General features: G+C 42.3%; 8 protein-coding genes across 8 annotated transcripts; 3 read left to right on the forward strand and 5 right to left on the reverse strand.

The window, feature by feature from the left end:
• Positions 1 to 246: 246 nt before the first annotated feature.
• IL334_000358 (uncharacterized protein) lies at positions 247 to 4285 on the forward strand (the record flags this gene model as incomplete). The annotated part of the gene is made up of 10 exons (XM_062932142.1): positions 247 to 399; positions 476 to 518; positions 589 to 643; positions 708 to 1686; positions 1740 to 2074; positions 2130 to 2559; positions 2612 to 2758; positions 2817 to 3461; positions 3522 to 3663; positions 3735 to 4285. The coding sequence occupies 10 exons, from the start codon at positions 247 to 249 to the stop codon at positions 4283 to 4285; spliced, it is 3480 nt and encodes a 1159-aa protein (XP_062788193.1).
• Positions 4286 to 4889: 604 nt separating this feature from the next.
• IL334_000359 (uncharacterized protein) lies at positions 4890 to 6416 on the forward strand (the record flags this gene model as incomplete). Its single annotated transcript, XM_062932143.1, has 5 exons — positions 4890 to 5549; positions 5641 to 5718; positions 5808 to 6005; positions 6131 to 6316; positions 6390 to 6416. The coding sequence occupies 5 exons, from the start codon at positions 4890 to 4892 to the stop codon at positions 6414 to 6416; spliced, it is 1149 nt and encodes a 382-aa protein (XP_062788194.1).
• Positions 6417 to 8078: 1662 nt separating this feature from the next.
• On the reverse strand, positions 8079 to 8969 carry IL334_000360 (uncharacterized protein; the record flags this gene model as incomplete). The annotated part of the gene is made up of 1 exon (XM_062932144.1): positions 8079 to 8969. The coding sequence occupies one exon, from the start codon at positions 8967 to 8969 to the stop codon at positions 8079 to 8081; it is 891 nt and encodes a 296-aa protein (XP_062788195.1).
• Positions 8970 to 11019: 2050 nt separating this feature from the next.
• IL334_000361 (ubiquinone biosynthesis protein COQ4, mitochondrial) lies at positions 11020 to 11926 on the reverse strand (the record flags this gene model as incomplete). Its single annotated transcript, XM_062932145.1, has 2 exons — positions 11020 to 11463; positions 11567 to 11926. The coding sequence occupies 2 exons, from the start codon at positions 11924 to 11926 to the stop codon at positions 11020 to 11022; spliced, it is 804 nt and encodes a 267-aa protein (XP_062788196.1).
• A 397-nt stretch (positions 11927 to 12323) lies between these two features.
• IL334_000362 (uncharacterized protein) lies at positions 12324 to 17431 on the reverse strand (the record flags this gene model as incomplete). Its single annotated transcript, XM_062932146.1, has 14 exons — positions 12324 to 12638; positions 12701 to 12757; positions 12811 to 12880; positions 12951 to 13093; positions 13165 to 13485; positions 13565 to 13753; positions 13816 to 14006; positions 14122 to 14604; positions 14674 to 14746; positions 14798 to 14934; positions 15003 to 15118; positions 15211 to 16017; positions 16120 to 16313; positions 16403 to 17431. 14 exons carry the CDS (start codon positions 17429 to 17431, stop codon positions 12324 to 12326), a joined length of 4125 nt encoding a protein of 1374 aa, XP_062788197.1.
• A 459-nt stretch (positions 17432 to 17890) lies between these two features.
• IL334_000363 (uncharacterized protein) lies at positions 17891 to 18891 on the reverse strand (the record flags this gene model as incomplete). Its single annotated transcript, XM_062932147.1, has 5 exons — positions 17891 to 18052; positions 18156 to 18422; positions 18509 to 18567; positions 18638 to 18722; positions 18856 to 18891. 5 exons carry the CDS (start codon positions 18889 to 18891, stop codon positions 17891 to 17893), a joined length of 609 nt encoding a protein of 202 aa, XP_062788198.1.
• A 415-nt stretch (positions 18892 to 19306) lies between these two features.
• IL334_000364 (uncharacterized protein) lies at positions 19307 to 20751 on the forward strand (the record flags this gene model as incomplete). Its single annotated transcript, XM_062932148.1, has 6 exons — positions 19307 to 19422; positions 19501 to 19577; positions 19667 to 19796; positions 19899 to 20060; positions 20223 to 20442; positions 20638 to 20751. The coding sequence occupies 6 exons, from the start codon at positions 19307 to 19309 to the stop codon at positions 20749 to 20751; spliced, it is 819 nt and encodes a 272-aa protein (XP_062788199.1).
• Positions 20752 to 20911: 160 nt separating this feature from the next.
• IL334_000365 (uncharacterized protein) lies at positions 20912 to 22376 on the reverse strand (the record flags this gene model as incomplete). The annotated part of the gene is made up of 5 exons (XM_062932149.1): positions 20912 to 21116; positions 21207 to 21348; positions 21456 to 21605; positions 21687 to 21998; positions 22058 to 22376. 5 exons carry the CDS (start codon positions 22374 to 22376, stop codon positions 20912 to 20914), a joined length of 1128 nt encoding a protein of 375 aa, XP_062788200.1.
• Between the last annotated feature and the right edge of the window lie 239 nt (positions 22377 to 22615).

Genomic DNA, 22615 nt, shown 5'->3' on the forward strand with positions numbered 1-22615 from the left:
AGCGACAAGTACCAAGCAGCTGTAGAACAATATATCTACCACAGCTCAGCAATTGACGTATCTCTGAGGCCAAATAGTACGGAAGAAATCGACTTTTCACCACTTGTATTTATTTAAACTCACGACCCTCCACCTCCACCCCACCCATCTCTCCACCTTCATTCGTCTCACCGCCCTCCACTACATAGCAGATCTTGGTGAAACTCAAACGAAAGCAAACAGAAAGAAAGAAAAGGTTTATCAACAATGCCCGCAAGGAGGCAAAGTGCGGTCTCACCCATTGACCCTACGACAGGTCTGCCCGTGGAAGGTCTCACACCCACAAGCGCGGGCAGAAGTAGAGGTAAAGAAGGTAAAGAAAAAGAAACTTTTGCATGTTCGTTCGTAGGATGTGGACAAGTATGTCAATCTTTCCTAACAGGTAACATGTTCTCACAAAGGATCAGAGGCTGACGATAGTCTTTGGGGAAAATAGACTTATAGTCGTATGGAATATCTGAAAAGACATCAAAGAAAACGTGTGTACTTCTTTCGATCTAGCGGACGAGACTCTTCCCTGACTGACCATTACTTTCTTTCACTCTTTAGACCAAGATGACAGACCTTTCCAATGTAAAGATTGTACTAAAGCATTCGCCAGAAGGTATATCAGCCCTTATATTATCATCTCAATACACCGCTGACTAAGCATACTGTTCCTTTCACAGTGACGTCCTTTTGCGTCACAGAAGGAGATGCCATCCGACCCCTCCACCTACCGACCGAAACACCCAGTCACCCCCCGCACCCCATCGAAATTATCCCGGCGTACCTATATCTTCGTCTCGCACCGATGCTCGTGAGGCATCACCTACGCATCGTGGAGGTCGAAAACATCCTCGACAATCCAGTGGCGATGACGACCGAGAGGCTAATAGACCGCGTGTCGACCCTAGCCTTGATCCCAGTCTCGAAGATGATTTTGAAGGTGAAGACGACGAAAGACATCCTGATGGCAGTCGATTTTCTCGTCAAAATGGTATGGGCAATGGTGGAGTCTATTCCGCTGGTAACCCATTTTACGGATCAAGCAGCGCTCCGGAAGGCTCAGCTTATACCCCCCATCTTCTTCCAATGTTCCAACAAAACCAACCATTTCACAGTCTGAATGATCCCAATCACCTTGAAGACGCTTCAGTCTTACTTTCGATGGCTTATCCAGGCGGCGTACCTTCGGGAGAGAACCCAGATCTACAAAGAGATCTTCCTGATTGGGCAAACAATCCAACGATCAACATGATGATGGAAGCTGCGGTAGCCGCAAACAGAGAACAAGAGGCCGTCAACACTCTTGATAGCACGACGTCAACAAACGGTCATAGCGGTGATCAGAACGGGCATACAATAACGACAGATACGCCGCAACCGAATGGGAATTCGACGTTAGCATCCGCTTCTGTCGATCCCTCAGGAGGGGATTTTCTCAGCGCGATGAGCTGGTTGTCCGCAATGGGCACTCAGGGAGTGTTGAGTCAAAACCAGAACCAGACGATGATGCAAAATCAGCAGCAGACGCAATCGCAAACGCAATTGCCCTCGCATCAACACAACTCGAACTCCCCAAAGAAGGACTCGATATCGACGCAGAATTTGACGCTGCCATCGACCCAACCCTCAAATAATGATCTGGGAAGTGCATTAGGATGGGTAAGTCGACTTGTTTCAACCATTTCTCGTATGCTTATTCAGTATGAGTATAGATGCAAATGTTCGCTTCAAGCATGTCAGGTACAGCAGGTTCCGGCCATACTGGAAATTCTCCCAAACCATCCTCACCTTTTCCGTTGTCTACTCTGTTCTCACCTTCCGCGTTTGGCATGATTCCTCCCACTCCAGATGAGACGTATCCGGAGAACAGCGAGCAACCAGTACCGATGTCACCAACACTCAAAGGAATTCTGGACCAGATGGCGATGTACGAAGTACCTCAGACCCTATCAAACCCCAATCCCGAAAGACCTCTGCTTAGGATGGACAACGATTTAATGTACAAGACTGCTGGTCAGGAGTGGTTCGATAAGACCAGCCCTTTCTAGTGAGTTTGGCTTTATACTCTTGCTTTCAGCCAAACAAGCTAACAATTGTGACAGTCTCCCCGCCGAAAGGTTCGCTGGTGTTTATCAAATCCCTCATTGGGCTTTGCCTCCACTACGTACACTGTCTGTTATGGCTTGTCGTACATATCACACCGTTCTGAATCATTTCTCATTCGTCCATATGCCCACATTCAAGCTCAATGATACCGCCGCGTGTCTCGCTTTTGCCATTTGCACCGTGGGCGGGATACGAACCAGCGCTACGGAAGCCGACAACGTTGTGCTGCAAGCTTTAGGCATGAGTGGTCTACCGCGACCAGCTCGAGCCCTCGATGGACCTGTCGTTCCGGATCAAAGTTGGGAACAGATATATGAAACGAACTGGAACAGAAGTGCAGATGATAAAAAGTACGATTCAAAGAAAGTCAACGATTGGAAAAATGGACCGCTGGTACGGAACGAAAAGACCAATATGCTTGTCAAGGTGTGTTGCTACCTCACATGCATTGTGAGGAACATCGCTGACATTGGTTTAGTCATTTTCCTTGGCACAAGGTGTGCTTATGACGGAGTACAATGTTGCTCTACTTCAGGCGCTGATATTGTATCATGCGCCAAACTTCCTGAGTGAGAGCGAACATGAAAGAGTCACAGCCAATATGTTTATGGGCACTATAATAAATGTGAGCTCATTGCCAGACATATATCACCCGAACGATATCTTACGGTAATTGCTTGTAGATAACCCGTCAAATCGGATTCTTCACTCCCGAGGCGGATCACTTCGTACTGAAAATCAATACTCCCGTTGAGCCGTTCACACCGAACGATCTCGATCGATGTTGGAAACAATGGATTCAGCTTGAAACTCGACGCCGAACCGCCTACTTGGTATATCAACTGGATTTGGTCTCTGCTCTCGAGTCAAATATTCCCTGTATACTCTCGTCTTGTGAAATCTCATTCATGCCATTACCTGCTCCTGACCCAGTATGGAAAGCTCCTACGGCTGTTGATTGGCTCAAAGCCGCCAAGAAGTATCGACCTATAAGTCTGGATGAAGCTATGAGGAGGATTTTCTTTTTACCTACTTTTGGCGCTTTCGACAATCTCCATGAAAGCGCCGATACCAAATTCTACAATCTTTTGAATACACAGGACTTTGGCCCTTTTGCCAGAATGTCGATGGTTTTGACACTATTGAAAGGCGTGATCGATATCGGAGAAGGTAAAAGAGACAGAGGTGATTGGCGGGATTTGACCGATCTTTGGGTTGGATGTAGTTGGTTAAGACCGTCCAAGAGAATGTTGGCTCAAGATGGTACGGATCTCGGTAGAATAACGAAGGATGGTTTGCGAGGGAGATTCGGAATGGGACTTCAGAAAGTAAGTCTGAGTCTTGATAGCTTGATGAAACAAAAGCTGATTGTATGTCGCTATCATCAGTGGAGAGAGGGTTGGGATTTTGATAAGCTATGCATATCGCCTTCAAGTATCGTAACTACTGGTATCAGCCCAGAAAGTGGTTCTAGTGGATCAACAACACGCGAACCGGAATTAGCAAAGGAGACTTTGAATTATTGCGAAGGTGAGTCAACATGAGTGCTACAATGACACCTTTTAACCTGCGGCACAAGCTAAACCTCCATTACTTCATAGATGCACTTCCCTTCTACTGGTTGGCTGTTGCTCTCCTCAATCAACTGAACAGTTCGCCTAACTCAGCCCCTGGTCATAACCATTTCTCAGGCGTGAGATACGGTGACATGTTGAAAGCTGCAAGGACGTTTACTCGAACGGGTGAGGGTATCCCCGGAGCCGCTCCTTGTGATGCATCACCTTCATATGCCAGACAAGGTTCAACGGCAAGCGCCATCAGTAATACTGTCCCTCAAGTTCGGTCAACTCCATCATCAGGCTCAGCACATACATCAATATCACCACCAGATGCTAACGCATCCAACAATATTTCAGACGAAAACTCAAATACCAATCATTTTGATATGAGTGCAATGTCCCCGGGTACATTGGATGGTCTGTTCGAAGCTTTAGGTGGAGGTGGATTCGGTAATTTCCCAGAATCTTACATCAGCGGACACGTACCCATAGCAACGTCAAATCCACATCCATCTACTACGACGACAAAGCATCCAGGTGGCGGTGGTGGATTACATAGTGATCTGACTAGAGAAATAGGTTTCATATTGTAATCATCTGTTTGTTTGTTTGTTTGTTTTCTTTTTTTGGACTTGTAACGTTCGAACACAGTATTGTACAATAGTAATCAGTTCAATCTATTTGTGATTCTAGTTTTTCTTCCTCCTTTTCTAGAAATATCTCGCTCCGTACGATATTCGTTATATCCATATCGTTGTTTCAACTTCTTGATACCTAGTTCTATGCAGCTACATCAGTACGATAATACACTCCCGTTGTTCCCGCTCGGATGTGAAGTATATTCAATACAAAATGAAGGTGGAGTTTATGAGGTTTTTGCTCCACTCAGTCATGAGTTGATTCGTCATCTCATTCCCCAATTCCGCCACACCCAATGCGCGTCATAAATCATCCCATCTTCTGATTTTTGATGTTCTTGGTATTTCTACTGCGTCCCACTTTATCGTTGTTAATCCTCTTCTTCAATTATCAAAACATTCACTCGACTGCGACCGTCGTAGTAAATCCCTTCCAACAAACACACCACGACTATCAAGCAAAAAAAGACATATCCACTCGGTGTAAGCTCAATAGATCAAACACGACTTTATCACTTATTTTCATTACCCTAAATCAATCAACCTTTGCATTTTTAAGATGCCAGGATCTAAAAGACGAGCGTTGAAAAAGCTCTTATCACCTAACTCTACACCTTCTAATGATCCTTCCACATCTCCGTCGCCTCAATCTACGTCGAATTCGAATAACACTTTGAGTCAAATGATATCGCCTCCTCAAGGGGGTACTTTACCTCCTCCAGCAATATCGTTGAGTCCAGCTGAAGTTGAAGAGAGTATAGTGTTGGAAAACATGGCTGCTAGGGAAAAAGAGATTGGTCATTCGACATCTCCATCAGGCTTGACACCTTCATCCATTACTCAAGATCAAGATCAATATCAAGGTCAGAGTCAAACACAAGGTCAAGTTCCCGCTTCTTCTCCTGCTCCTTCCCCCATCCCATCTTCTCCTTCATCAGCACAAAATGGAAATGGTAGTGGAAACGGAAGCTCTAACGGAATAGCAAGTATATTTGGCGGTGGAAGTAATAATGGAGATGGAAATGGGATTGGGATCGGTAAAAAAAAGAAATCAAGTAGACAAAAATTCGAAGAACGTCAAGCTAGAAAACAAGAAGCTTTATTACATTCTGCTCCTCCAGATGATCCCAATTGGACTGCTCAACTTGAGAAAGAGCGCTTGGAAGAAATCAGAGTTATTGGTGATGCATGTACTGCACTTGGAAGAGAACTTTACGAGGTGAGTAAGGTGTTCTTTTCTTTCATCTCGGTGCCGGCCAAGAAAGAGCTTGGGAACTTTGTAGACTGATACCCTGGTTCTGTGGATACAGATTTCCCCGGATGGACATTGTATGTTCTCAGCTATAGCGGATCAATTGGCTGAGATAGGAATAGTAGCACCACAAGATGTAAGTGTTCCGCATTCATTGTTCTTGTTCCGTTTTCGATACTTGTTCGTGCTGACCCGCCTTATCTGCATTCGTGATACTTCCTCCAGGCTGAAAATTATCGTGTCACCCGAAACGCAGCCTCCAAATTCATGCTCTCACATCCAGACGAATTCATGCCTTTCTTACCGTCAATCACCGGCGAAGATTCTGCAGGAGCGACTGATGATGGTATCATGACCGAAAAAGATTTCAAGAAATATTGTCAGTTGGTCGCTGAAACAGGTGAATGGGGAGGTGAACCTGAAGTAAGCGATGTTATCTGATTTTCTCATCTTCCAAACATTTTCTTCCGATGCCTAAAAAGCGTGATCCAAGTAATAAAACCATATTCATTGATGGAGGAGCTGATATCACTCAATCCTAATTACAGATCCAAGCTTTATCTAGAGCTTTCAATGTACCTATTCATGTCATACAAAGTGGACCTCCCACAGTCGTGTCTCATGGTGGAGGTGATGATGCCTTTGGAGGATCAATGACCCCCGAGCAAAGTCTGACTGCAGGAGATAAAGTAGTAAGAATCAGTTATCACAAGCGAATGTATGGATTAGGAGAGGTAAGTGACTAGCTTCAACTTGATTCTTCACAAAGATAGAAGAACGATCTGATATCTTCACTATTTTGCACAGCATTATAACAGTTTACGAAGGGTATGAATGTATCGATGAGGCGACCACCTACGGAACAGCACAGGTATATAAATAAACCATCAATGTCGTATATCCATGCATGAAGATATCCGTGAGCAACGAAGCTAAGGGAATAATACTTCAGCTTTGAGTAAAATAGACATTGCTCAATTCAAAGATTCCCTGTCAAGCAGTCAAGCAAATGTTTTCCGTCATTTCACGGATGTTCCAATAGAATTGTCGTCGACATAACTGGCTTCACCCACACCAACTCACATCTTTAGCACTCTCATGATAAAAACGGTACCTACAAGACTCTGGAAGTAGTCTATCGGATAAGGAAAGGATCATCTATAGAAACTGACATCACCATCAGGAAAGCAATCAATCAACTTCTCCAACTCGTTGAAGCTAATTTTGCTTGTCTGTGACCCTGGAGGCAAGGTTTCATTGCGATAATTGACGAGCGGCACATTCCCCGGATCTTCGTATTCGATTGGACCGCCCTTTGTGAAGAGGAAAGTGCATGTCGGAGGGTCGACGTTGAGTGAGACTATACTTTCGAGCCTGTAATCTTTAAGTCCCAAGCCGTTGGCTTCATTGACCTCTGTGTTTAACGCGTTTCTGGTATATCTATCGTATTTTTCCAGCTCTTCATTTTCAGGGTTTAATGTGTATTGCATTCCGGGGTTGGGGATCCATTGACTTTTAGATCTAGTTGAACGATGGACCTTCAGATGCCGGTGACCTGTGACTGTATTTAGACTTTGAACAGCAGAGACAGGGACAGTTCTCAGTGAATGTAGCGTTCGTACCCCGTACTCTCTAGTAGCGAGAATATCAGGTTGGAGGATACTGTAAGAAGTACTGCGGAATGGGGTGATTGTACATTTTAGAGACAAATTGATGGCGTCGTCGCCGGTATCAGGGTTCTTGGTGATATCAGTAAAACGCTTGTCTCCACAAACGCAACTGACTATAGTCGTCCCTGCAGAAGTTATATCTGGTTGACAGCGCATATGAGAGGGGTGTCGAGGCCCTTTGAAGGTACAGGCTTCGGTCTCATATGCATTGTATGCATTGTATGGTACCTCATCCTCGTCAGTGGAGTGATTGGTCTCTTGATTGTCAGCAGAGTGGGTCATGATCGTGTTGACAACAACGTATATGTTCAAGAGATTAGGTGAAGTGATATGTCACGGTTGTGTTGCCTTTCAGTTCGAGTGAGTAAGGAAGAAAAAATCAAACTGCGTCCGAAGCAGTGTATATATACCTACGATTGGTATTGAAGCAGGAACAGCATGAGAAAGGATGAGAGTGACTGATGCCATCCTTTATACTGCATAGAGCATACAAATTTGGTATCTGGTGTTTCAGGACCAAATGAGGTCACTCGTAATCAAGGTCAAAGAACCTTGTGGATCTTTTTTCCGTCTATAACAATATCTAATGAGGTACAGAGAGCTAAAGGATCAGAGAGACATCGGTCGATTCAATGCATTCTCTGTACGTGTACGTACATACGACGACATAAATGTTTTACTCTCATTTTCGCATGTGCCATGCATATTTCGACAAGAAGCCTCACAAAGGAAATCCGTCTTTTTCGTCAGGATTGCTACTGACCAAACCTTCAACTTCATGTCGGTGTCGACAACAGTACATATATTATACAGTGTGGAGTACCTATCAATTATAGTACACATTCCGGGAATAATTTTCTTCCAATTCTCTCAACTGATTAATACTCAGTTTGGTTGACTGCTTGACCCCATTAATGGAATGTGGAATCAGCGGCAAATCGCATGTATCGTGATCTTGATCTTCGCTAAGATCAGATTTGATGAAGGAAAATTCATATCTGGAAGGTTCGCCAGTTCCCTGTTTCTCTATATTCACGAGTTTGTAAGCTTTTCCTTCCAGACTGGCATCTGGCACCCAAGTGTCTAGGCAGTTTTTGACTAAAGGATGATACCTTCCCAGCTCAATATTATCGATCGGCTGAAGTAGAGCACGATCTCTTTCGACAATCCAGCGTTTTGGGGATGCTTTGATTTCCAATCTTCCTTGATCTGGGATCGTGGTTTCGGATACTCGATAAGGAATTGATATCAACGAGTGTTCTATTTGTCCACTTTGAGTTTGTTTTGGACTTTGGCTTTCAGCTTTTGACGCAAGAATATCAGGTTGAATAGTGGTGCGAGAGAAATCACAAGCACGAGAACCGGTATTTTTCGGAGGATCCTCAGAATGAGTAAATGTACAAGCCAGTCTGAATCGAATGGTATTTCCATCATTGACTAAACGAGTTAATCGTCTATTTCCATCATGACAACTTTGGATGGTAGTTGTGTCAGAAGCGAAATGTGGTCTACGGGTCAAATGAGATCCATGTTCACCTCCTCCCGCCGAAGGACAAGACAACGCTTTGTATATGTCAGCTTCATTCAGCCAAGACTGATCTGCCTCATTCGTTATGGTAGATAGGCGATTTTCTGATATTTCTGATATGAGAGAAGGTTGCGCGTCCTCTGGTACAAGTGAGGATTGAACATCGTTTCGATGATGAGCTTGAGACATGATGATATAGCAGTGGAGAGTATTTGGTAGTTTGAGGTGTGGCGAAGTTGAGCTGATGGGATAGGTGAGACTGGTCATAATTCGATAAGCGGAAGAGTGAACAAAGTTAATTGGATATACAGTATGCGAATTTTGGGGGAAATCGCTCCATAGTACTGTTTTCTTTTGGAAGGCTTGGGAAGAAAGGATCACCGTCATATCATGGGATCCTTTTAATCAGCTCACTGACATAGCATTTTACCGACAGTCATTTGATGCGAGTATGATGTAAACGTATATTACAAAGCCAAGATCGAATAAGGAATCCCAGCCTTCTCAGATGATAGATTCGGATTCGAAGTCGAGTGGAGATCCGTTGTCTGCTACTTCTAAGACCCTGAACAGCAATAGGTGAGGCAATATCTATCACCTGTTTTTGAAAACGAACGTGCGGCTCACAACAGCGATATGAGTTGTGAGAACCAGATATGCAAGTATTTAGTGAAACCACAGGAAATATCTATTTTGAAAATGTGAGGATCAGATTTCTCAGTCTGATCTGAAGCATATGTACTGTATTGACTAGTAGAAGATAAAACTATTTTAGTATATTATCCTACCTCTCTAGAATGTAATCATATGCTACTTACACCTTTGCTCTAATTGCGGAATCGCCGCCAAGAAAGTCTGGACACACTTTCACCTGATATACAGTAGAAGCGGAATCACTGATCGTACCAGATTGACTTGGTATTGTTTGGGTCGTTGTAGTCATCCAATAGGTGTTGGTAGTAATTGTAGCTAATTGGTCGTCCTTCCCCAGTGCCAATGAAATGCGGTATGAGCGGCAGAGATTTCCAATCCACAATCTCAGAAGGATCACACTTTGTGAAAGTAAATTCGTATGGACAAGGTTTGATGTTATTCATCTGTCTTATACTTTGGAGTGTCCACTCCTTTCCTTCTTTGCGGGCTTCTTCAACCCATCTCTCAAACTGAAATTTGGTAGTTCCGTCATACTTAGCTAACTCTGGATGACTGTTCGGGGAATTCAGAATGTACTTCTCGTTGGAACGGATATATCGACTCATCCGAGTCCAAACACCTAAATGATCGCCAATCGACAAACGGTGTTCATCAGAACGATTAGGAACTAAATGTAATCTGTACTTTGACCATTCACCTCCATGTATCGACGAACAGAGAATATCAGGTTCAATAGTAACAAGTCGAGGTGCATCGTCTTGAGTAACTGTAGATCCTTCGTCTTCAGGATGGCTGACTGCCGTATCTTTAGTATCGGATTCATCGTTGTCAGTGACTTCAGGTAGCGAATGTTCGGTGAGCTGGCACATCATTCTGAAAGTGATTGTACTTCTGCCATTGCTTAGTTGGGTTCTACGCTCCCTTCCATCTCCTACACAGGTGAAGCAGCTAATTTCATCAGGCTCAAACTTCACAAAGGTCGTGTGTGCGTCATGCGTGCCACCATTCGAGGGACACCGTGTTGCGCCCACAAATCTTGCATTGTGAGATGAAGGAGGCATGATTGTATTGCCACTAGGATATTCAATCAAGTAATATGATAGGCAGAGGCGTATAGGTATAGACTAATGGGTATTTGTGAGTAATATTTAGCAGCAGATCAGAAAAAAGCAATTATAGCTTGCGCAAAGAGCACCTATTATACCTGGGAACGAGTTGCTTAAACGGCCAGATGAGTAGTTCGAATTCCAGTCAGAGAACCGAGAAGAAAGGATGAAGACGACTCATTGTAAACCCTTTATCCATAGTACAGTGTATCCCGTTCCAGCGACATAGAATCATCATGACGAAGAAGGGAAACGCAAGGAGTTTTCTTCACTTCGAAATCGAGCTTTCCGTCTTTTATTCGAATTCGAAGGAGAAAGGAGGAACGTACGAGCTGGCGAGTCTTCCTGTTTATGAGCCTCGAGTGAATCCGAATGACGTCCAGTGGGAGATTCCTCTTTTGGTGTATTGACGTTGAGAAACATATAGATACTTGTTAGATAGCAGAGTAAATAATCATAAGTGTACAACAAAGAAATAATTACCATTCTTCAGGTTCATCGACCCATTCACCTTTTTTTCTTAAATCTCTTTCTTTTTCTCTGATTTTCCTATATCCTCCCCATCTTGATTCCACACCTAATTGATTATTCCTTTCCACACCTAATTCTCTTCTTAATTCACCTATACCTTGATCCCATCTTTTTTCCCAATAAACGCCAACTAAACTTCTACCTTGTCTTCCTGTTCTCAATGCCCACGGTACCCAATCCCTCATCCATGTTTCTCGACGTTTTAGTCGGAACGGTCCGAAGACCGAGGATAATGCCGCGACAGGTAATGACATGTTGGAAAATTCTAATACTTTTAACGATAGTTCGTGGGGTAACGTAGGTGGAAGTGAGAATAATGTATGATATAAATCATGCGTTTGTCTGTATCGTAGCATCGTATAAGCCAATGTGGGTGAGTCGATATATTGGACCTGAATTATGGGAGTGAGAATGAATTAGTATCAGCATCAAGTTCCACTCTCATACACGATATCATCCTGTCCGGTCTTTCGATGAAACGGCGAAATGACTCACATCAGCTCTGGTATCCGGACCCACATCACCATCTTTCAGCCATTCCCAATATTCTCTACCCAATGTACCTCTCTTCAGACTTTCCAATCCTCTCAAGGATTCCGACGTGATATTTGGTTTATCTCTTAGTATTTGTCTACCTTCTGGATTTATAGTCATCTTTTCATGAAGAGAAGGTAAGAATGTTGATGAAGTAGATTCGGATAATGATGCTACTAAATCACCTCGGGATGTCCATACTCCGACTATACCAGATCCAACAGCCAGTAATGCATTTTGAGAGAATGTTAATGGTGTATGTCCTGGATAATTCGGTGTTGGCGTAGGTGATTTAGTTAAAAATCGAAGAGATGGTCGCATTGGAGAAGCTATTGGAGTCTTGAAGGATTCTTGTGGATGTGATGATTGATAGGATGTTCACTCTGATACTATAAGTCGGGCCAGCTGCACCTAAGAACCGCCTGTCTCTTTTTCCTGGGGTATTCAATAGTCTGTCCCGACAATGGATAAGAACAAAATTCAACAAAGTTCAACAATTCAACGTCGTTCAGAATCCTTCATTCGATCCGCGACGCTTTCCGCCGGTAACTCAATCCCCATCTCACGTGGCACAATCTTCGTCAATCCACACACAATACAGCCTGTAGACTATAGACTAGCTGTGAACCCAAGTCTATGCATATCCTGTTTCATATTATAGTACAACACTGCACTTTACTGCTGTCAAACCCGAAAATTACGACTGTGAGACCGAAATCTAAAACTCGTCGAACGATTGATCTTCATCTTCATCTTCATCTTCGCTTTCTACCACTTTCCTTCTTCCGCCTCTTCTAGTGGGAGCAGCTTTAGGAGGAGCTTTCTTGGCTGGTTTACCTCTTGTACTTCTTTGTGGCGGAGCAGCTTCCTCTTCCTCCTCTTCATCGTTATAGTCTATTTCAGGAGTTTGCTTTTTACCTTTACCGCCTTGAGGTCTTTTAGCCGCTCTTCGTTTCGCCGCTTTGGTCTTCCTTAATACATCTGCTTCGAGAGCTTGATCTTCCAAACCCTTAGCTTGATGTTCGGTCAAGATCTGGGAAAGTACACATCAGCTTGACGGCTACGAGAGTCCATCCAGGAGCTGACAATACTTACCGCCTCGAATTCCTTCAATTCAGTCTCAGGTTTATTAGCAGCTTTATTTGCTCGAGCCTGTAAAATCAGTCAGCTTATGTATTTACAAAATATGCGTAACGAAAGCTCACCTTGGCCAAGATCTCAGTGAAACGTCTGAAAACAGTCTCTTCATGCAATTTATCCTGGTAGAACGGTAATCTATCAGACAATATCAGTTCGGTCAATCGACCACCGAAAACCGGATGCGAGTTTCAGAGTCATGACTCACCCTTCAATGAGCTTCTTCATAGATCTCTCAGATTTGAAAGGTAATAAACTTAAACAGAAAGATATATCTCTCCATTGTCTTTCTTCATTTGCTAATCTGAATCTCTGACATAATTTCTCCACTATCGATTCAGCTTGTTTATCCTATCATTATCCAGGGCAAATGACAAATCAGCACTGATTTCGTTCCATGATCACTAAAGTCGGTTACTTACCTTTTCAATAAAAGTGAAAATAAATCTCATGGTCCTTTCGAAAGTTTCTTCATCAACCTTATGATCGCCAACACTCAAATGACTGATAACATCTTGTAAATTGTTATACAAAGCATTATCTTTCGTTGATAATTCAGTGAAAAACAATTTGGCTAAATCTGATATTCTGGTATCGGGATCTTCTAGACATTTGGCCATTTCTCCTAATTGACCTTTCACTTTAATCATACCGTTCAAGATCAAATGGGTCAATACCATCAATGTGTTTTTCTTCACTACTAGATCGGGATCCGATAATCCCTGGTAAAGTCGTTCAGAGTTCTAATAAGGTCAAGCCGTCAGCACATTGTCATCTCCATTGTTTCGTATAACGATCACACGGAATCATATCACCACTCACATCATCAATCATACTTCCCCAACAGACTGCAATATCGCCCAAAGCAATGACGATATTACTTCTGACTACTGGATCTTTGCTGGTTTCCAAAATCTTGAAAAGGAGGAGAAGATGTGATTCACAGAATTGAGCAGAAACACACATGAGTTTCGTTAGAGACAAAGTAGCCGCTTGACGCAAAGAGGGGTTCTAAAGTATTATTATGCGACTTAGCGTCACCTGTTCGCGAATTTATAGGGGTTTCAGCTCACCCTATACCTCTTAGGACTAGCGCAAATGCCAGCTATCATAGGACCGTAAACAGCTAACAAGCTCTTTTCGCCAAACAATAGTTCTCTTTCTCTGATTCCAGAGATAAGTTCACCGATATCGTCTTCGGCATTACCAGCTACAGCGTCCAAATCATTGGCATCTTTTTCGGCTGCTTTCGCTGCGGCTTTTTCTACAAAAGAGCACAGGTATCGTTAGTCTCCAGCTAACTCGCGGACTAGTGAGATCTTGCGGCAGAGATAACATGGTATTTGTTGAATGAGGATGCGAATTGAACAGTAACTCACGCTTAGCAGTTTCATCCTTTCTCCGTTTGAATTCTCTTTCTACCAATTCAAGATAAACAATATGCTTGATTGATACATGACCGACAACGAAGACCAGTTGAGCAAGCTTGAAAGAACCAATTTGATCTCTCTTCTCTTCTTGTTCTTCTTGACCGTTAATTTCCTCTCGTTTAGTTGCATCGTCTTCTTCAGCTTCAAGCCCATCTTCAGTTGATTGAGGTTGATCCGACTGTTCAACATCCGCTACAGGTGGAGAAGAAGTATTTGAGCTTGAAGGTTTGTCAAATACTCTTATAGTAAGATCTTTTATGATTTCCGAACATAATGAATCTGGTTGTTCACCTAATGAGTAAATCGTATTAACAGCCTGTTCGGCCATACTAAACCATTGTGCTGATTTAGGTGAATGTTCAATTATTTCTTGTAATTTCACAAATATAGGATTATCCATTGGTAACCTCATTGTTTTATCACTCAAAGAACCTAAGCATAGCAAATCGTAAGGTTACTAGCGTCTCCGATGATCCGAATAGATGAGACAGGCTGACAAACCTTTGACTTTCTTAGCTGATCCACCTAATCGTTGCAGGGCTATACAGGTGTACCTAGCGAGGACGAGATCGTGCTACAAAGAGAGATATAAGCCTTACGCCATCGCACTGGAGTATCGACTTACCATTCCCAAGGGTCCTAATCCGATCTTCAACAGAGCCTCTACTCTTTCGGTAACAACCTCCCTTTTAGCTAATGCAAGCATGCCGAGAATGATGATAGCACCTTGACGTTGTGCCTTTGGGATCTCTTGCTCAGTACCTGCGGGGATCAACGATTAGCGAAAGGTTTCCGGTGCATGCCGAGTCTCCCTATGGATATATACTCACTGTACACTTGCCAAAGTTTATTGACGACATCGTTGTGCACACCTCCGTCAACCATCATAGTTCGCATGAGTTCTTCGAGTGAAGTTAACTCAGCAAGAGTGGCGCCGTAAGTACGTCTGAATATGATGATCATAATTAGCCATTCAGTTCTTGCGGGCGGGAATACATGTTGTTGGTCTTGCGGGAGAAGAGAGAAAATCTGACTCACTCAATCATGTTTTTAGCTATTCTATTAACTTGTTGCTTTGGTGCCAAATCCGGTACGACGTCAAAATACAAGCTTCTATAACATTCAATCAAATTTGCCCTGACACCTTTTCCTTCTGATGAAGTACCACCTTCTTCGTTTGTTGAAGGAGCATTAACGTCCTTTGTCCAAATTAAATGTAACATCGTTTTTATACCGATTTCAGATGATTGTAAATCGTATTCAAAAGCGATTCTGAAAAATCGCATCGCTTCTAAAACTTCAGTTTTGGTGGTTGATACTAAAAGTTGACATAGAGTTGGAACAGCATTTTCCAGTTGATTGATGAATCTTAGTGCGTCTGAGTAGTATTTCTTGGTTAATCGAAGTTTATGAATTAGTTCTGGATCAAGTGTAGATTGTTCACTTTGAATACCAGTGATATCTAATTGTGATTGTCTAGGCTTTCTTTCCTTTTTGGGTCGAGGTGTACCTTCCTCCTCGTTATCTTCATCGTCCTCGTCTTCGTCTTCAGCGTCATCCGCTTCCCCTTCTTCAGCTTCTCCACCAATCAGGCCGACATCCCGCTTGGCTTTCTCCAATTCGATAGCATCGACTTTCGCTAATTCTTCGGCTATTTTCTCGTATCTTTCTTGCCATTCAGCCAAGTTCAAAGTACCTCCATGTAAAGCACCAAAAGGATGAGTTTCCAGTAATTTGCAAAGAAGCTGAATGGCATATCGTCGAGCTGAAGAAGTTTTGTCTTCGAGAGTGCGGATCGTGAGTTCAGTTATCTGATGACGTTGCTTGGCGAACTTGACAGGGAGACTGGGGATATGAATATCAGCAAAATATTCCAGCCTGAATTTGAGATGTCATGATAATAGGTTCAAGTTCACGGTGGGTTGGTATCAGAAAAGAACCACTCACTCGCATAGCTTACTCAACGTAGTCAAGACTTTACATCTTACCCAACTGTTTAGATCTAAGAATCTTTCCATCAACAATTCGAAATATCTTTTGATCTGTTTATTCTTTTGTTCTTCATCACCCTCGTCGGATAATGAAAGGTCTCTGATTAGAAGACCTATTATTTCGACGACTGCCATTCGCATTGGGTGCGCCTGATTCAGGTATCAGCAAGAGAACAGGGAGAATTTGGGTTGTTTCATGAACGAAACGTAGGGTAAGTAGAAGATAGGAAGAAGCTCACATCACTATCCAAGTGAGCCAACAACAGAGGCATTTGTTTACTGACAACTCTAGGACTTAATTCAGCTAATTTGACTAGGAATTTAGAAAAACTTCTAGGTCCTTTAACGTCATTATGGGCGAAACTCTTTCCAGCTACATCTCTCAAAACTTCTTCTGCTAATTGATTGAAATCAAATTCTTTCTCTAAAATCGATAATAGTTCAGCCATTGGTTCAGAGAAATGTTCGAAATAAGTTAAATTTTGAATGATCGAAGTTTGAGCACCGAAAGCATGACCGTGGAATTTCACTGCAAGACAAATTGTTTTGTATATACCTAATTTGATTTCACTGTTTTTGAGATATTGTTCATTTTCGGCCAATTGATATGCAGGTTTGACAAAACATGATATAACTGATTCTTTTTCTGAAGACGTTCTCCATAACCTTGATGAAGGTATTCTCAACGTTTTATGTATTGTAGATAAAACAAAAGGTAAATGATCAATCCAAATGAACGATGTTGATGAATTTGAATTGTTCTTATTGTTGGCAGTTTTCTTTTTACCTTTGCCAGTTGTCGTTGTTATCGTTATTGAAGAGGAGCTATCGGATGATCTACCTGCACCTTTTTCAGCTGCAATGACAAACCATTGGAAGAGGAATGACCAAATTTCCAAAGGTTGTTTATGGATCATTGGAGCATCCATATCTTCCGATGAAAAACCTTGACCACCAATAATACTCATAACAGCATTGGAGTGATTCGTTAAACTTGAGCATATCACATCTAACAATTTCGTCAAGATCGGTCCATTCACATTGGGTGTATCTGAATATTTCAATATTGATTGAAATACGTCGAATGTACTAGGTTGAGAATGGACGATTGATTCTGGATCGTTCACGATCGTTTCAATGGCTGACGAGAGGGATTCATCTATTGAGCTAGACCGTAAAGATGGGATATCAATTTCTGATGGGATGTGATATAAGGATATGTCGGAGAGGGCGAGAAGGGATTCTTGCAGGTTGAATTCGTCGGACATTGTGAGCGGGCCGTGTGCTGTGTCCAAGGTGAGATCCGGGTTTGAGGGCTGACGACGTCAAGCGTCAATGGTGAAGGCTACCTCAGCGCTCTTGTTTATGATGAGAGCTGTGTTGGGTATATGGAGCCGTCAGATCACGAGTGCAGAATATCAAAGATGTAGATCAGAAATGAATAATTACTGTTTGTTGAATAATGGCATTGATTTTGTTTACATATATTCGTCGAACGCGTCTCACTCACCACGCGACATGACAGAAATTACCCGAAATAGCAATTCATCAATTCAGACTATGGTTTCATCCCCGAGTCACCTGGGATATGGTCAGCTGTATCTGAATAGCTACAAGCTGAAAGAAAGCGTCGAATGGAGCAATGCAAATGTCGTACATATCGATACTATCAAGGTATATACAAAAAGCTGATCCGGGAAGATCTTTATATTTCGATCCCAGAGCTTCTAGATCTCACCATAACCTCCAGCCTTGAATACACCTTCTTCCTTGGCTACGATGTCTTGAAGTGCTTTAAGCCAAGCTTCGAGTTTAGGTAGAACTTCAGATTGAGGTTCACCTAATTTAGGGTAAAATGTAGCTCGGTAAGGACAAGCTTTCATGGCGAGCTACCGCGGTTACAATAGATCATGCAACATTAGCTCTTGAACATGACGTCCGCAATGATGATGACATTCGCTAAGGACAGATGTATTATAGAGAGAGACTCACATAGAAAATAGGTCTAATCATCATTCCATGATGTTTCTTCAAACTACCTTCATAAGATTTAGTGAAACTTTCACTTAATTCTTGATTTGGATTATCCAAACTGAATTTCAAGCCTAAAGAAGTGAATTTCAATCCACGAAGTAACCACATTAAAGCGTCCGTTGCAACTCTATCTTTTTGTTTGGGTATATTGGCTTTTTCAGATGCTAAGAGTGATTCAAGTGTTTTGCCTGATTCTGGATTCTTGGCTAAATAAGCTCGAACTTTCTACGATATCACCAAGAATAAAAGATGATTTAGCAATCTCATTCAAGAATTATAGAATCCAAACTACGGGAGATGATGAGACTCACTGCTATGTTGCCTGTCAAGTCATTTTGGACGACAACGAAAGCGGGGTTACCGAATAGATCTGACAGTGCTTTGATCAGCTGTATGTCCTGATTATTTCACCTCTCAGACAGCGGACATCATCCACCCACCAAAGATCTTTACGAGATTCTCAGCAGCGTCACAGAAATCAGCTGTATCAACTCCGGCTTCAGTGATCGAAACCTCTGTGAAGGACTAAGTGAGGGCAGCGAAATATCAGCGCGCTGTTCATCTTTGGTAGTTATGAACGCCAAGAGCTTGTCTCAAGCGACCATGACCTTAGGCCCCGTTTACCAGGCTTCAACTAGTGAGAAAACGGTTTACACACCTTTGTGATCTTCTCAAAGAATTGTGGTTCGCTCATGATGTCTGTGATAAGGATAATGTTACTTTGATGATGATCGATATGTTTCCTTTTTACTCTCTTTCATATGTAGTTCGTAGCAGTAAAGAGTGCACCCCATAAAGCGCGTCCACGATGGCAGAGAGCAGCGGATGTGGAGGTTATCACTTTCTATTCAACCTGCGCCCCCACGTGGGAAATATACCCCACTGGAAGAAAGCCAGGTCATTGCGTTGCGCGTCGTTGTCATTCACGCTGTCATCATCATCCATCAATCATCAATCGTCAATCGACAATCTTTGAAACCTACTTCATTACCTTCATAAGAGCAACAAGCCAACCGCAACAACGATCAAGATGATGTCCCAAGTAAGCTCCTTTAGAACTGTTTGTCCCGGACGGCCAGAGCTTACAATTTGAACCACAGCATCCAGCGATGTGGAAACAGCCTGCACCTGCTAATTCATCTTTCAACGATTATAACACATTCCCTTTACCTCAAACTCAACGAGGTCAAAGTTCCCACGCTCATGGACCAGTAGGACATACTCAGTAAGTACAACCTCTATTACATCTACTTTGGCACACCTAGCCTCTCATCGAATCTGATGTACTAATCTATGACCTTAGGCAACCTCTCGTTACTGGTACTTCGGTACTTGGTCTCAAGTTCGATAAAGGAGTGATGATAGCTGCAGACAATCTGGGTATGTGTTACTTGTCAAGTCACAGTACCATCTTCTTCTTCTATAGGAGAAATGAGGTATGTTCTAAACTGATGAAATCGGTTGATTAGCATCATATGGATCCCTCGCACGATTCAGAGACATTCAACGTCTACATCCTTTAGGCAAACATACTTTATTAGGTGTAGCAGGTGACATGTCAGATTTTCAATGGCTGAAAAAAGAGCTGGATGCTTTATTGTAAGTATGAACAGACAGTGCCTTTTCCCTCTTTCTTCGAAAAGCCTCATTTAGAGTCATCTCTTTACGATTCGCTTACTTGCTTTATCGGTGTTATTTTAGACGTGAAGAGGATGCATTAGCATTATCAGATTCTCATCCTTCTTTATCACCCAAGAACATTTACGAGCTATTAAGTAACTTGTTCTACGCTAGAAGGAGTAAGATGAACCCTGTCTGGAATGCTGTTTTAGTAGGTGGATGGGATAAAGTGAAGGAGGAGAGGTAAGTGTTTGACCTTAAATTTGACAGCGTAGGGATGCAGATCGCGCAGGTGCTCAAGAAATCTACCTGTCTTTGATCGTTCACCGGTATTAATATCGTCTTACCCTACCTGATTGACCCACAAATCCCCGTATCAATTCGCTGACATAATGTCAAACACAGCTTCTTAGCGTATGTCGATCTTCTCGGAACGACATATACCGCACCAACACTCGCAACTGGTTTCGGTGCTCATCTTGCTCAACCTTTATTGAGAGAAGCCTTCGAAGCTAAAGCCGGCATCAATGGAGATGGACCTTTGTTGACTCAGGAAGAAGCTGAGAAAGTTCTGGATGATAGTATGAAAGTACTGTTCTATAGAGATGCTAGGAGTATAAACAAGGTGAGTTGGATCTTCCTCACTTGAGACATAAACAATCTTGAATTCACTTGAAAGAACATCGCGGCAGTAATGCTGCATGATGGGCTTTTCCTCGACACTTGAGGATCGTACTGGTTCAAGATTTATCCAATATGAAGTATTGGATTGTTAGAAGGCGTAAAGGTATACACGCTGACGTTGTTTCAACCCCTCCAGTATCAAATCGCCACAATCACTGCGGAGGGAGTATCGATTTCTGACTCCAAGTCATCTGATACTTATTGGAAATTCGCAGAGGGTTTAAGAGGATACGGAGCTCAGACTCAATAGATCAGTGACACTCTTCATGTTTAACTCGTCTCACAGTTGGCGAGAAAGCATGCGCAAGTGAAGCAGTAAGCTGAATGAAGATACATTGTATATGCATACATTAAATGTTCCCTTTTATCCTCGACTTAGGGAGATTTGTGACAATGCTGAATGGATTTGATCATTTACCTAATCTTTGTTCGTTTTTACTCCAAGCGTTCATCGCCCCTTCCCATTCTACTTTATCTAATAAACCATGTGGATCTAATTTCCTTGGGAGTGATATTGTGTAGCCCAATTTGCGTAAGAATGGTAAAGAAGATGAACGAAGTGTGTTTAATAATGGATTGAGATAAGGTAGTAGAGGAAGAGGTTGAGGGTATTGACTGTAATCATAAGATGGGTGTTAGTCGAATGACAATTGTCACAGCTCAAATCATTTTGAAATGGTAACACTCAAGTTGAAATATACTGACTATATTTCTGTGATACGTAATGACCAAAATGGATAACCCCATAACTCTGGTGCTTTTCTCGGTAACATTGAATTCCAAGTTGATTGAATTGACAAATGATGAATAAGTAATAGATCTGGATCAGAAGTGAATTGTAGGTAATCTAAACTCAGTGAGTCAGCTCTGTCCCCCTTCCTCTTCTCCTGAACTGATTTCGAAAATTGAACCACTGAATACCAAAGCATTCCGAAATTGGCTATTGACACATACCTCTTATATCGTTGTTGACGTTTTTGACGTTAATATCATCTATATTTATATTCATTTCTATGTATCTCTTAGTCAAGTTCGAGATCATCTCGGAGGATGATGAAGGTGGTAAGAAATGTATTTTCAATCCATTATTGTTGTTTCGTCCCTCTATACATATCTTACTTGTCAGCTTCACATAACAGCCAATGAATATACAATAGACAATGAAGCTAGTCATGATATACTCACTAGAATAGACAAGTAAACTTCTCATCTCGTTACCTACATTACGACCTTTCTTCGCCTTGATAAGATCATCCTTTCCACGTCTGCGTGGAGATGGTGAAGGTGGATATCGATCATCATCTTCATCTTCCTCTTCCTCTTCCTCTTCTTGTATATGACCATGACCTCGAGGAAAATTGCGATTTGACGGTTGATGTTGGTCTTGAGTAGGACCGAAAGGTGGTGTTGACGGTGGTGAAATTGGCAAATTAGAATTGGACGTTGAATGAGATGATAGTTTTTTGATTAGATTAGGTAAACAAGATTGTATTAAACCTTTTCACAGCCAATTATCAATGAGTTATTTTGTGCTTGGGTGTACAGGTTTTACATACCTTTACCATCCCATATTGATAATTCGTTTATGCCGATTTCAAGAGACCATTCAACTGCTCTTAGTATACTTTGTTCCAGTACTACTTTTTCACCTTTTCTGTATTTTTGAGAAGGGACCAATATCAACGCTAGATGTTTAGGTGGAATCACATTTCTTGCTTTTTGATCGACATTGCTATTGTCATTGTCTGATTCAGGAGTTGAAGTGAGTGCTTGATATGTTCGTAATACCAATGAAGACAGGACGAAAGTTAGATGAAGCAGTACGAAAGCTGGATACGAGAGAATGCGCAGTACGTGAGAGAGGATGATGACCATCTTGATCTTTCGAGGGAGATGAGATAGCTCGACCAGCGAGCGTGAAGCGAGTCTGGAGAGTCGCAAGCTTCTGGACTGAAAGAAGTCGAGGATAAGGTCCAAAATGCTATAAAGATATCTTGCTGATTGAGCTTGTATAGTATCGCTTTTACGCGGTCAACATTTAAATAAAAAAGCAAAGTTCAACAACAAAGGAACATCCGACAAGATGATGACGTGGAACTTCGTTTGTATCATTC

This window comes from Kwoniella shivajii, chromosome 1 (assembly GCF_035658355.1).
Source record: "Kwoniella shivajii chromosome 1, complete sequence".
Classification (NCBI taxonomy): domain Eukaryota; kingdom Fungi; phylum Basidiomycota; class Tremellomycetes; order Tremellales; family Cryptococcaceae; genus Kwoniella; species Kwoniella shivajii.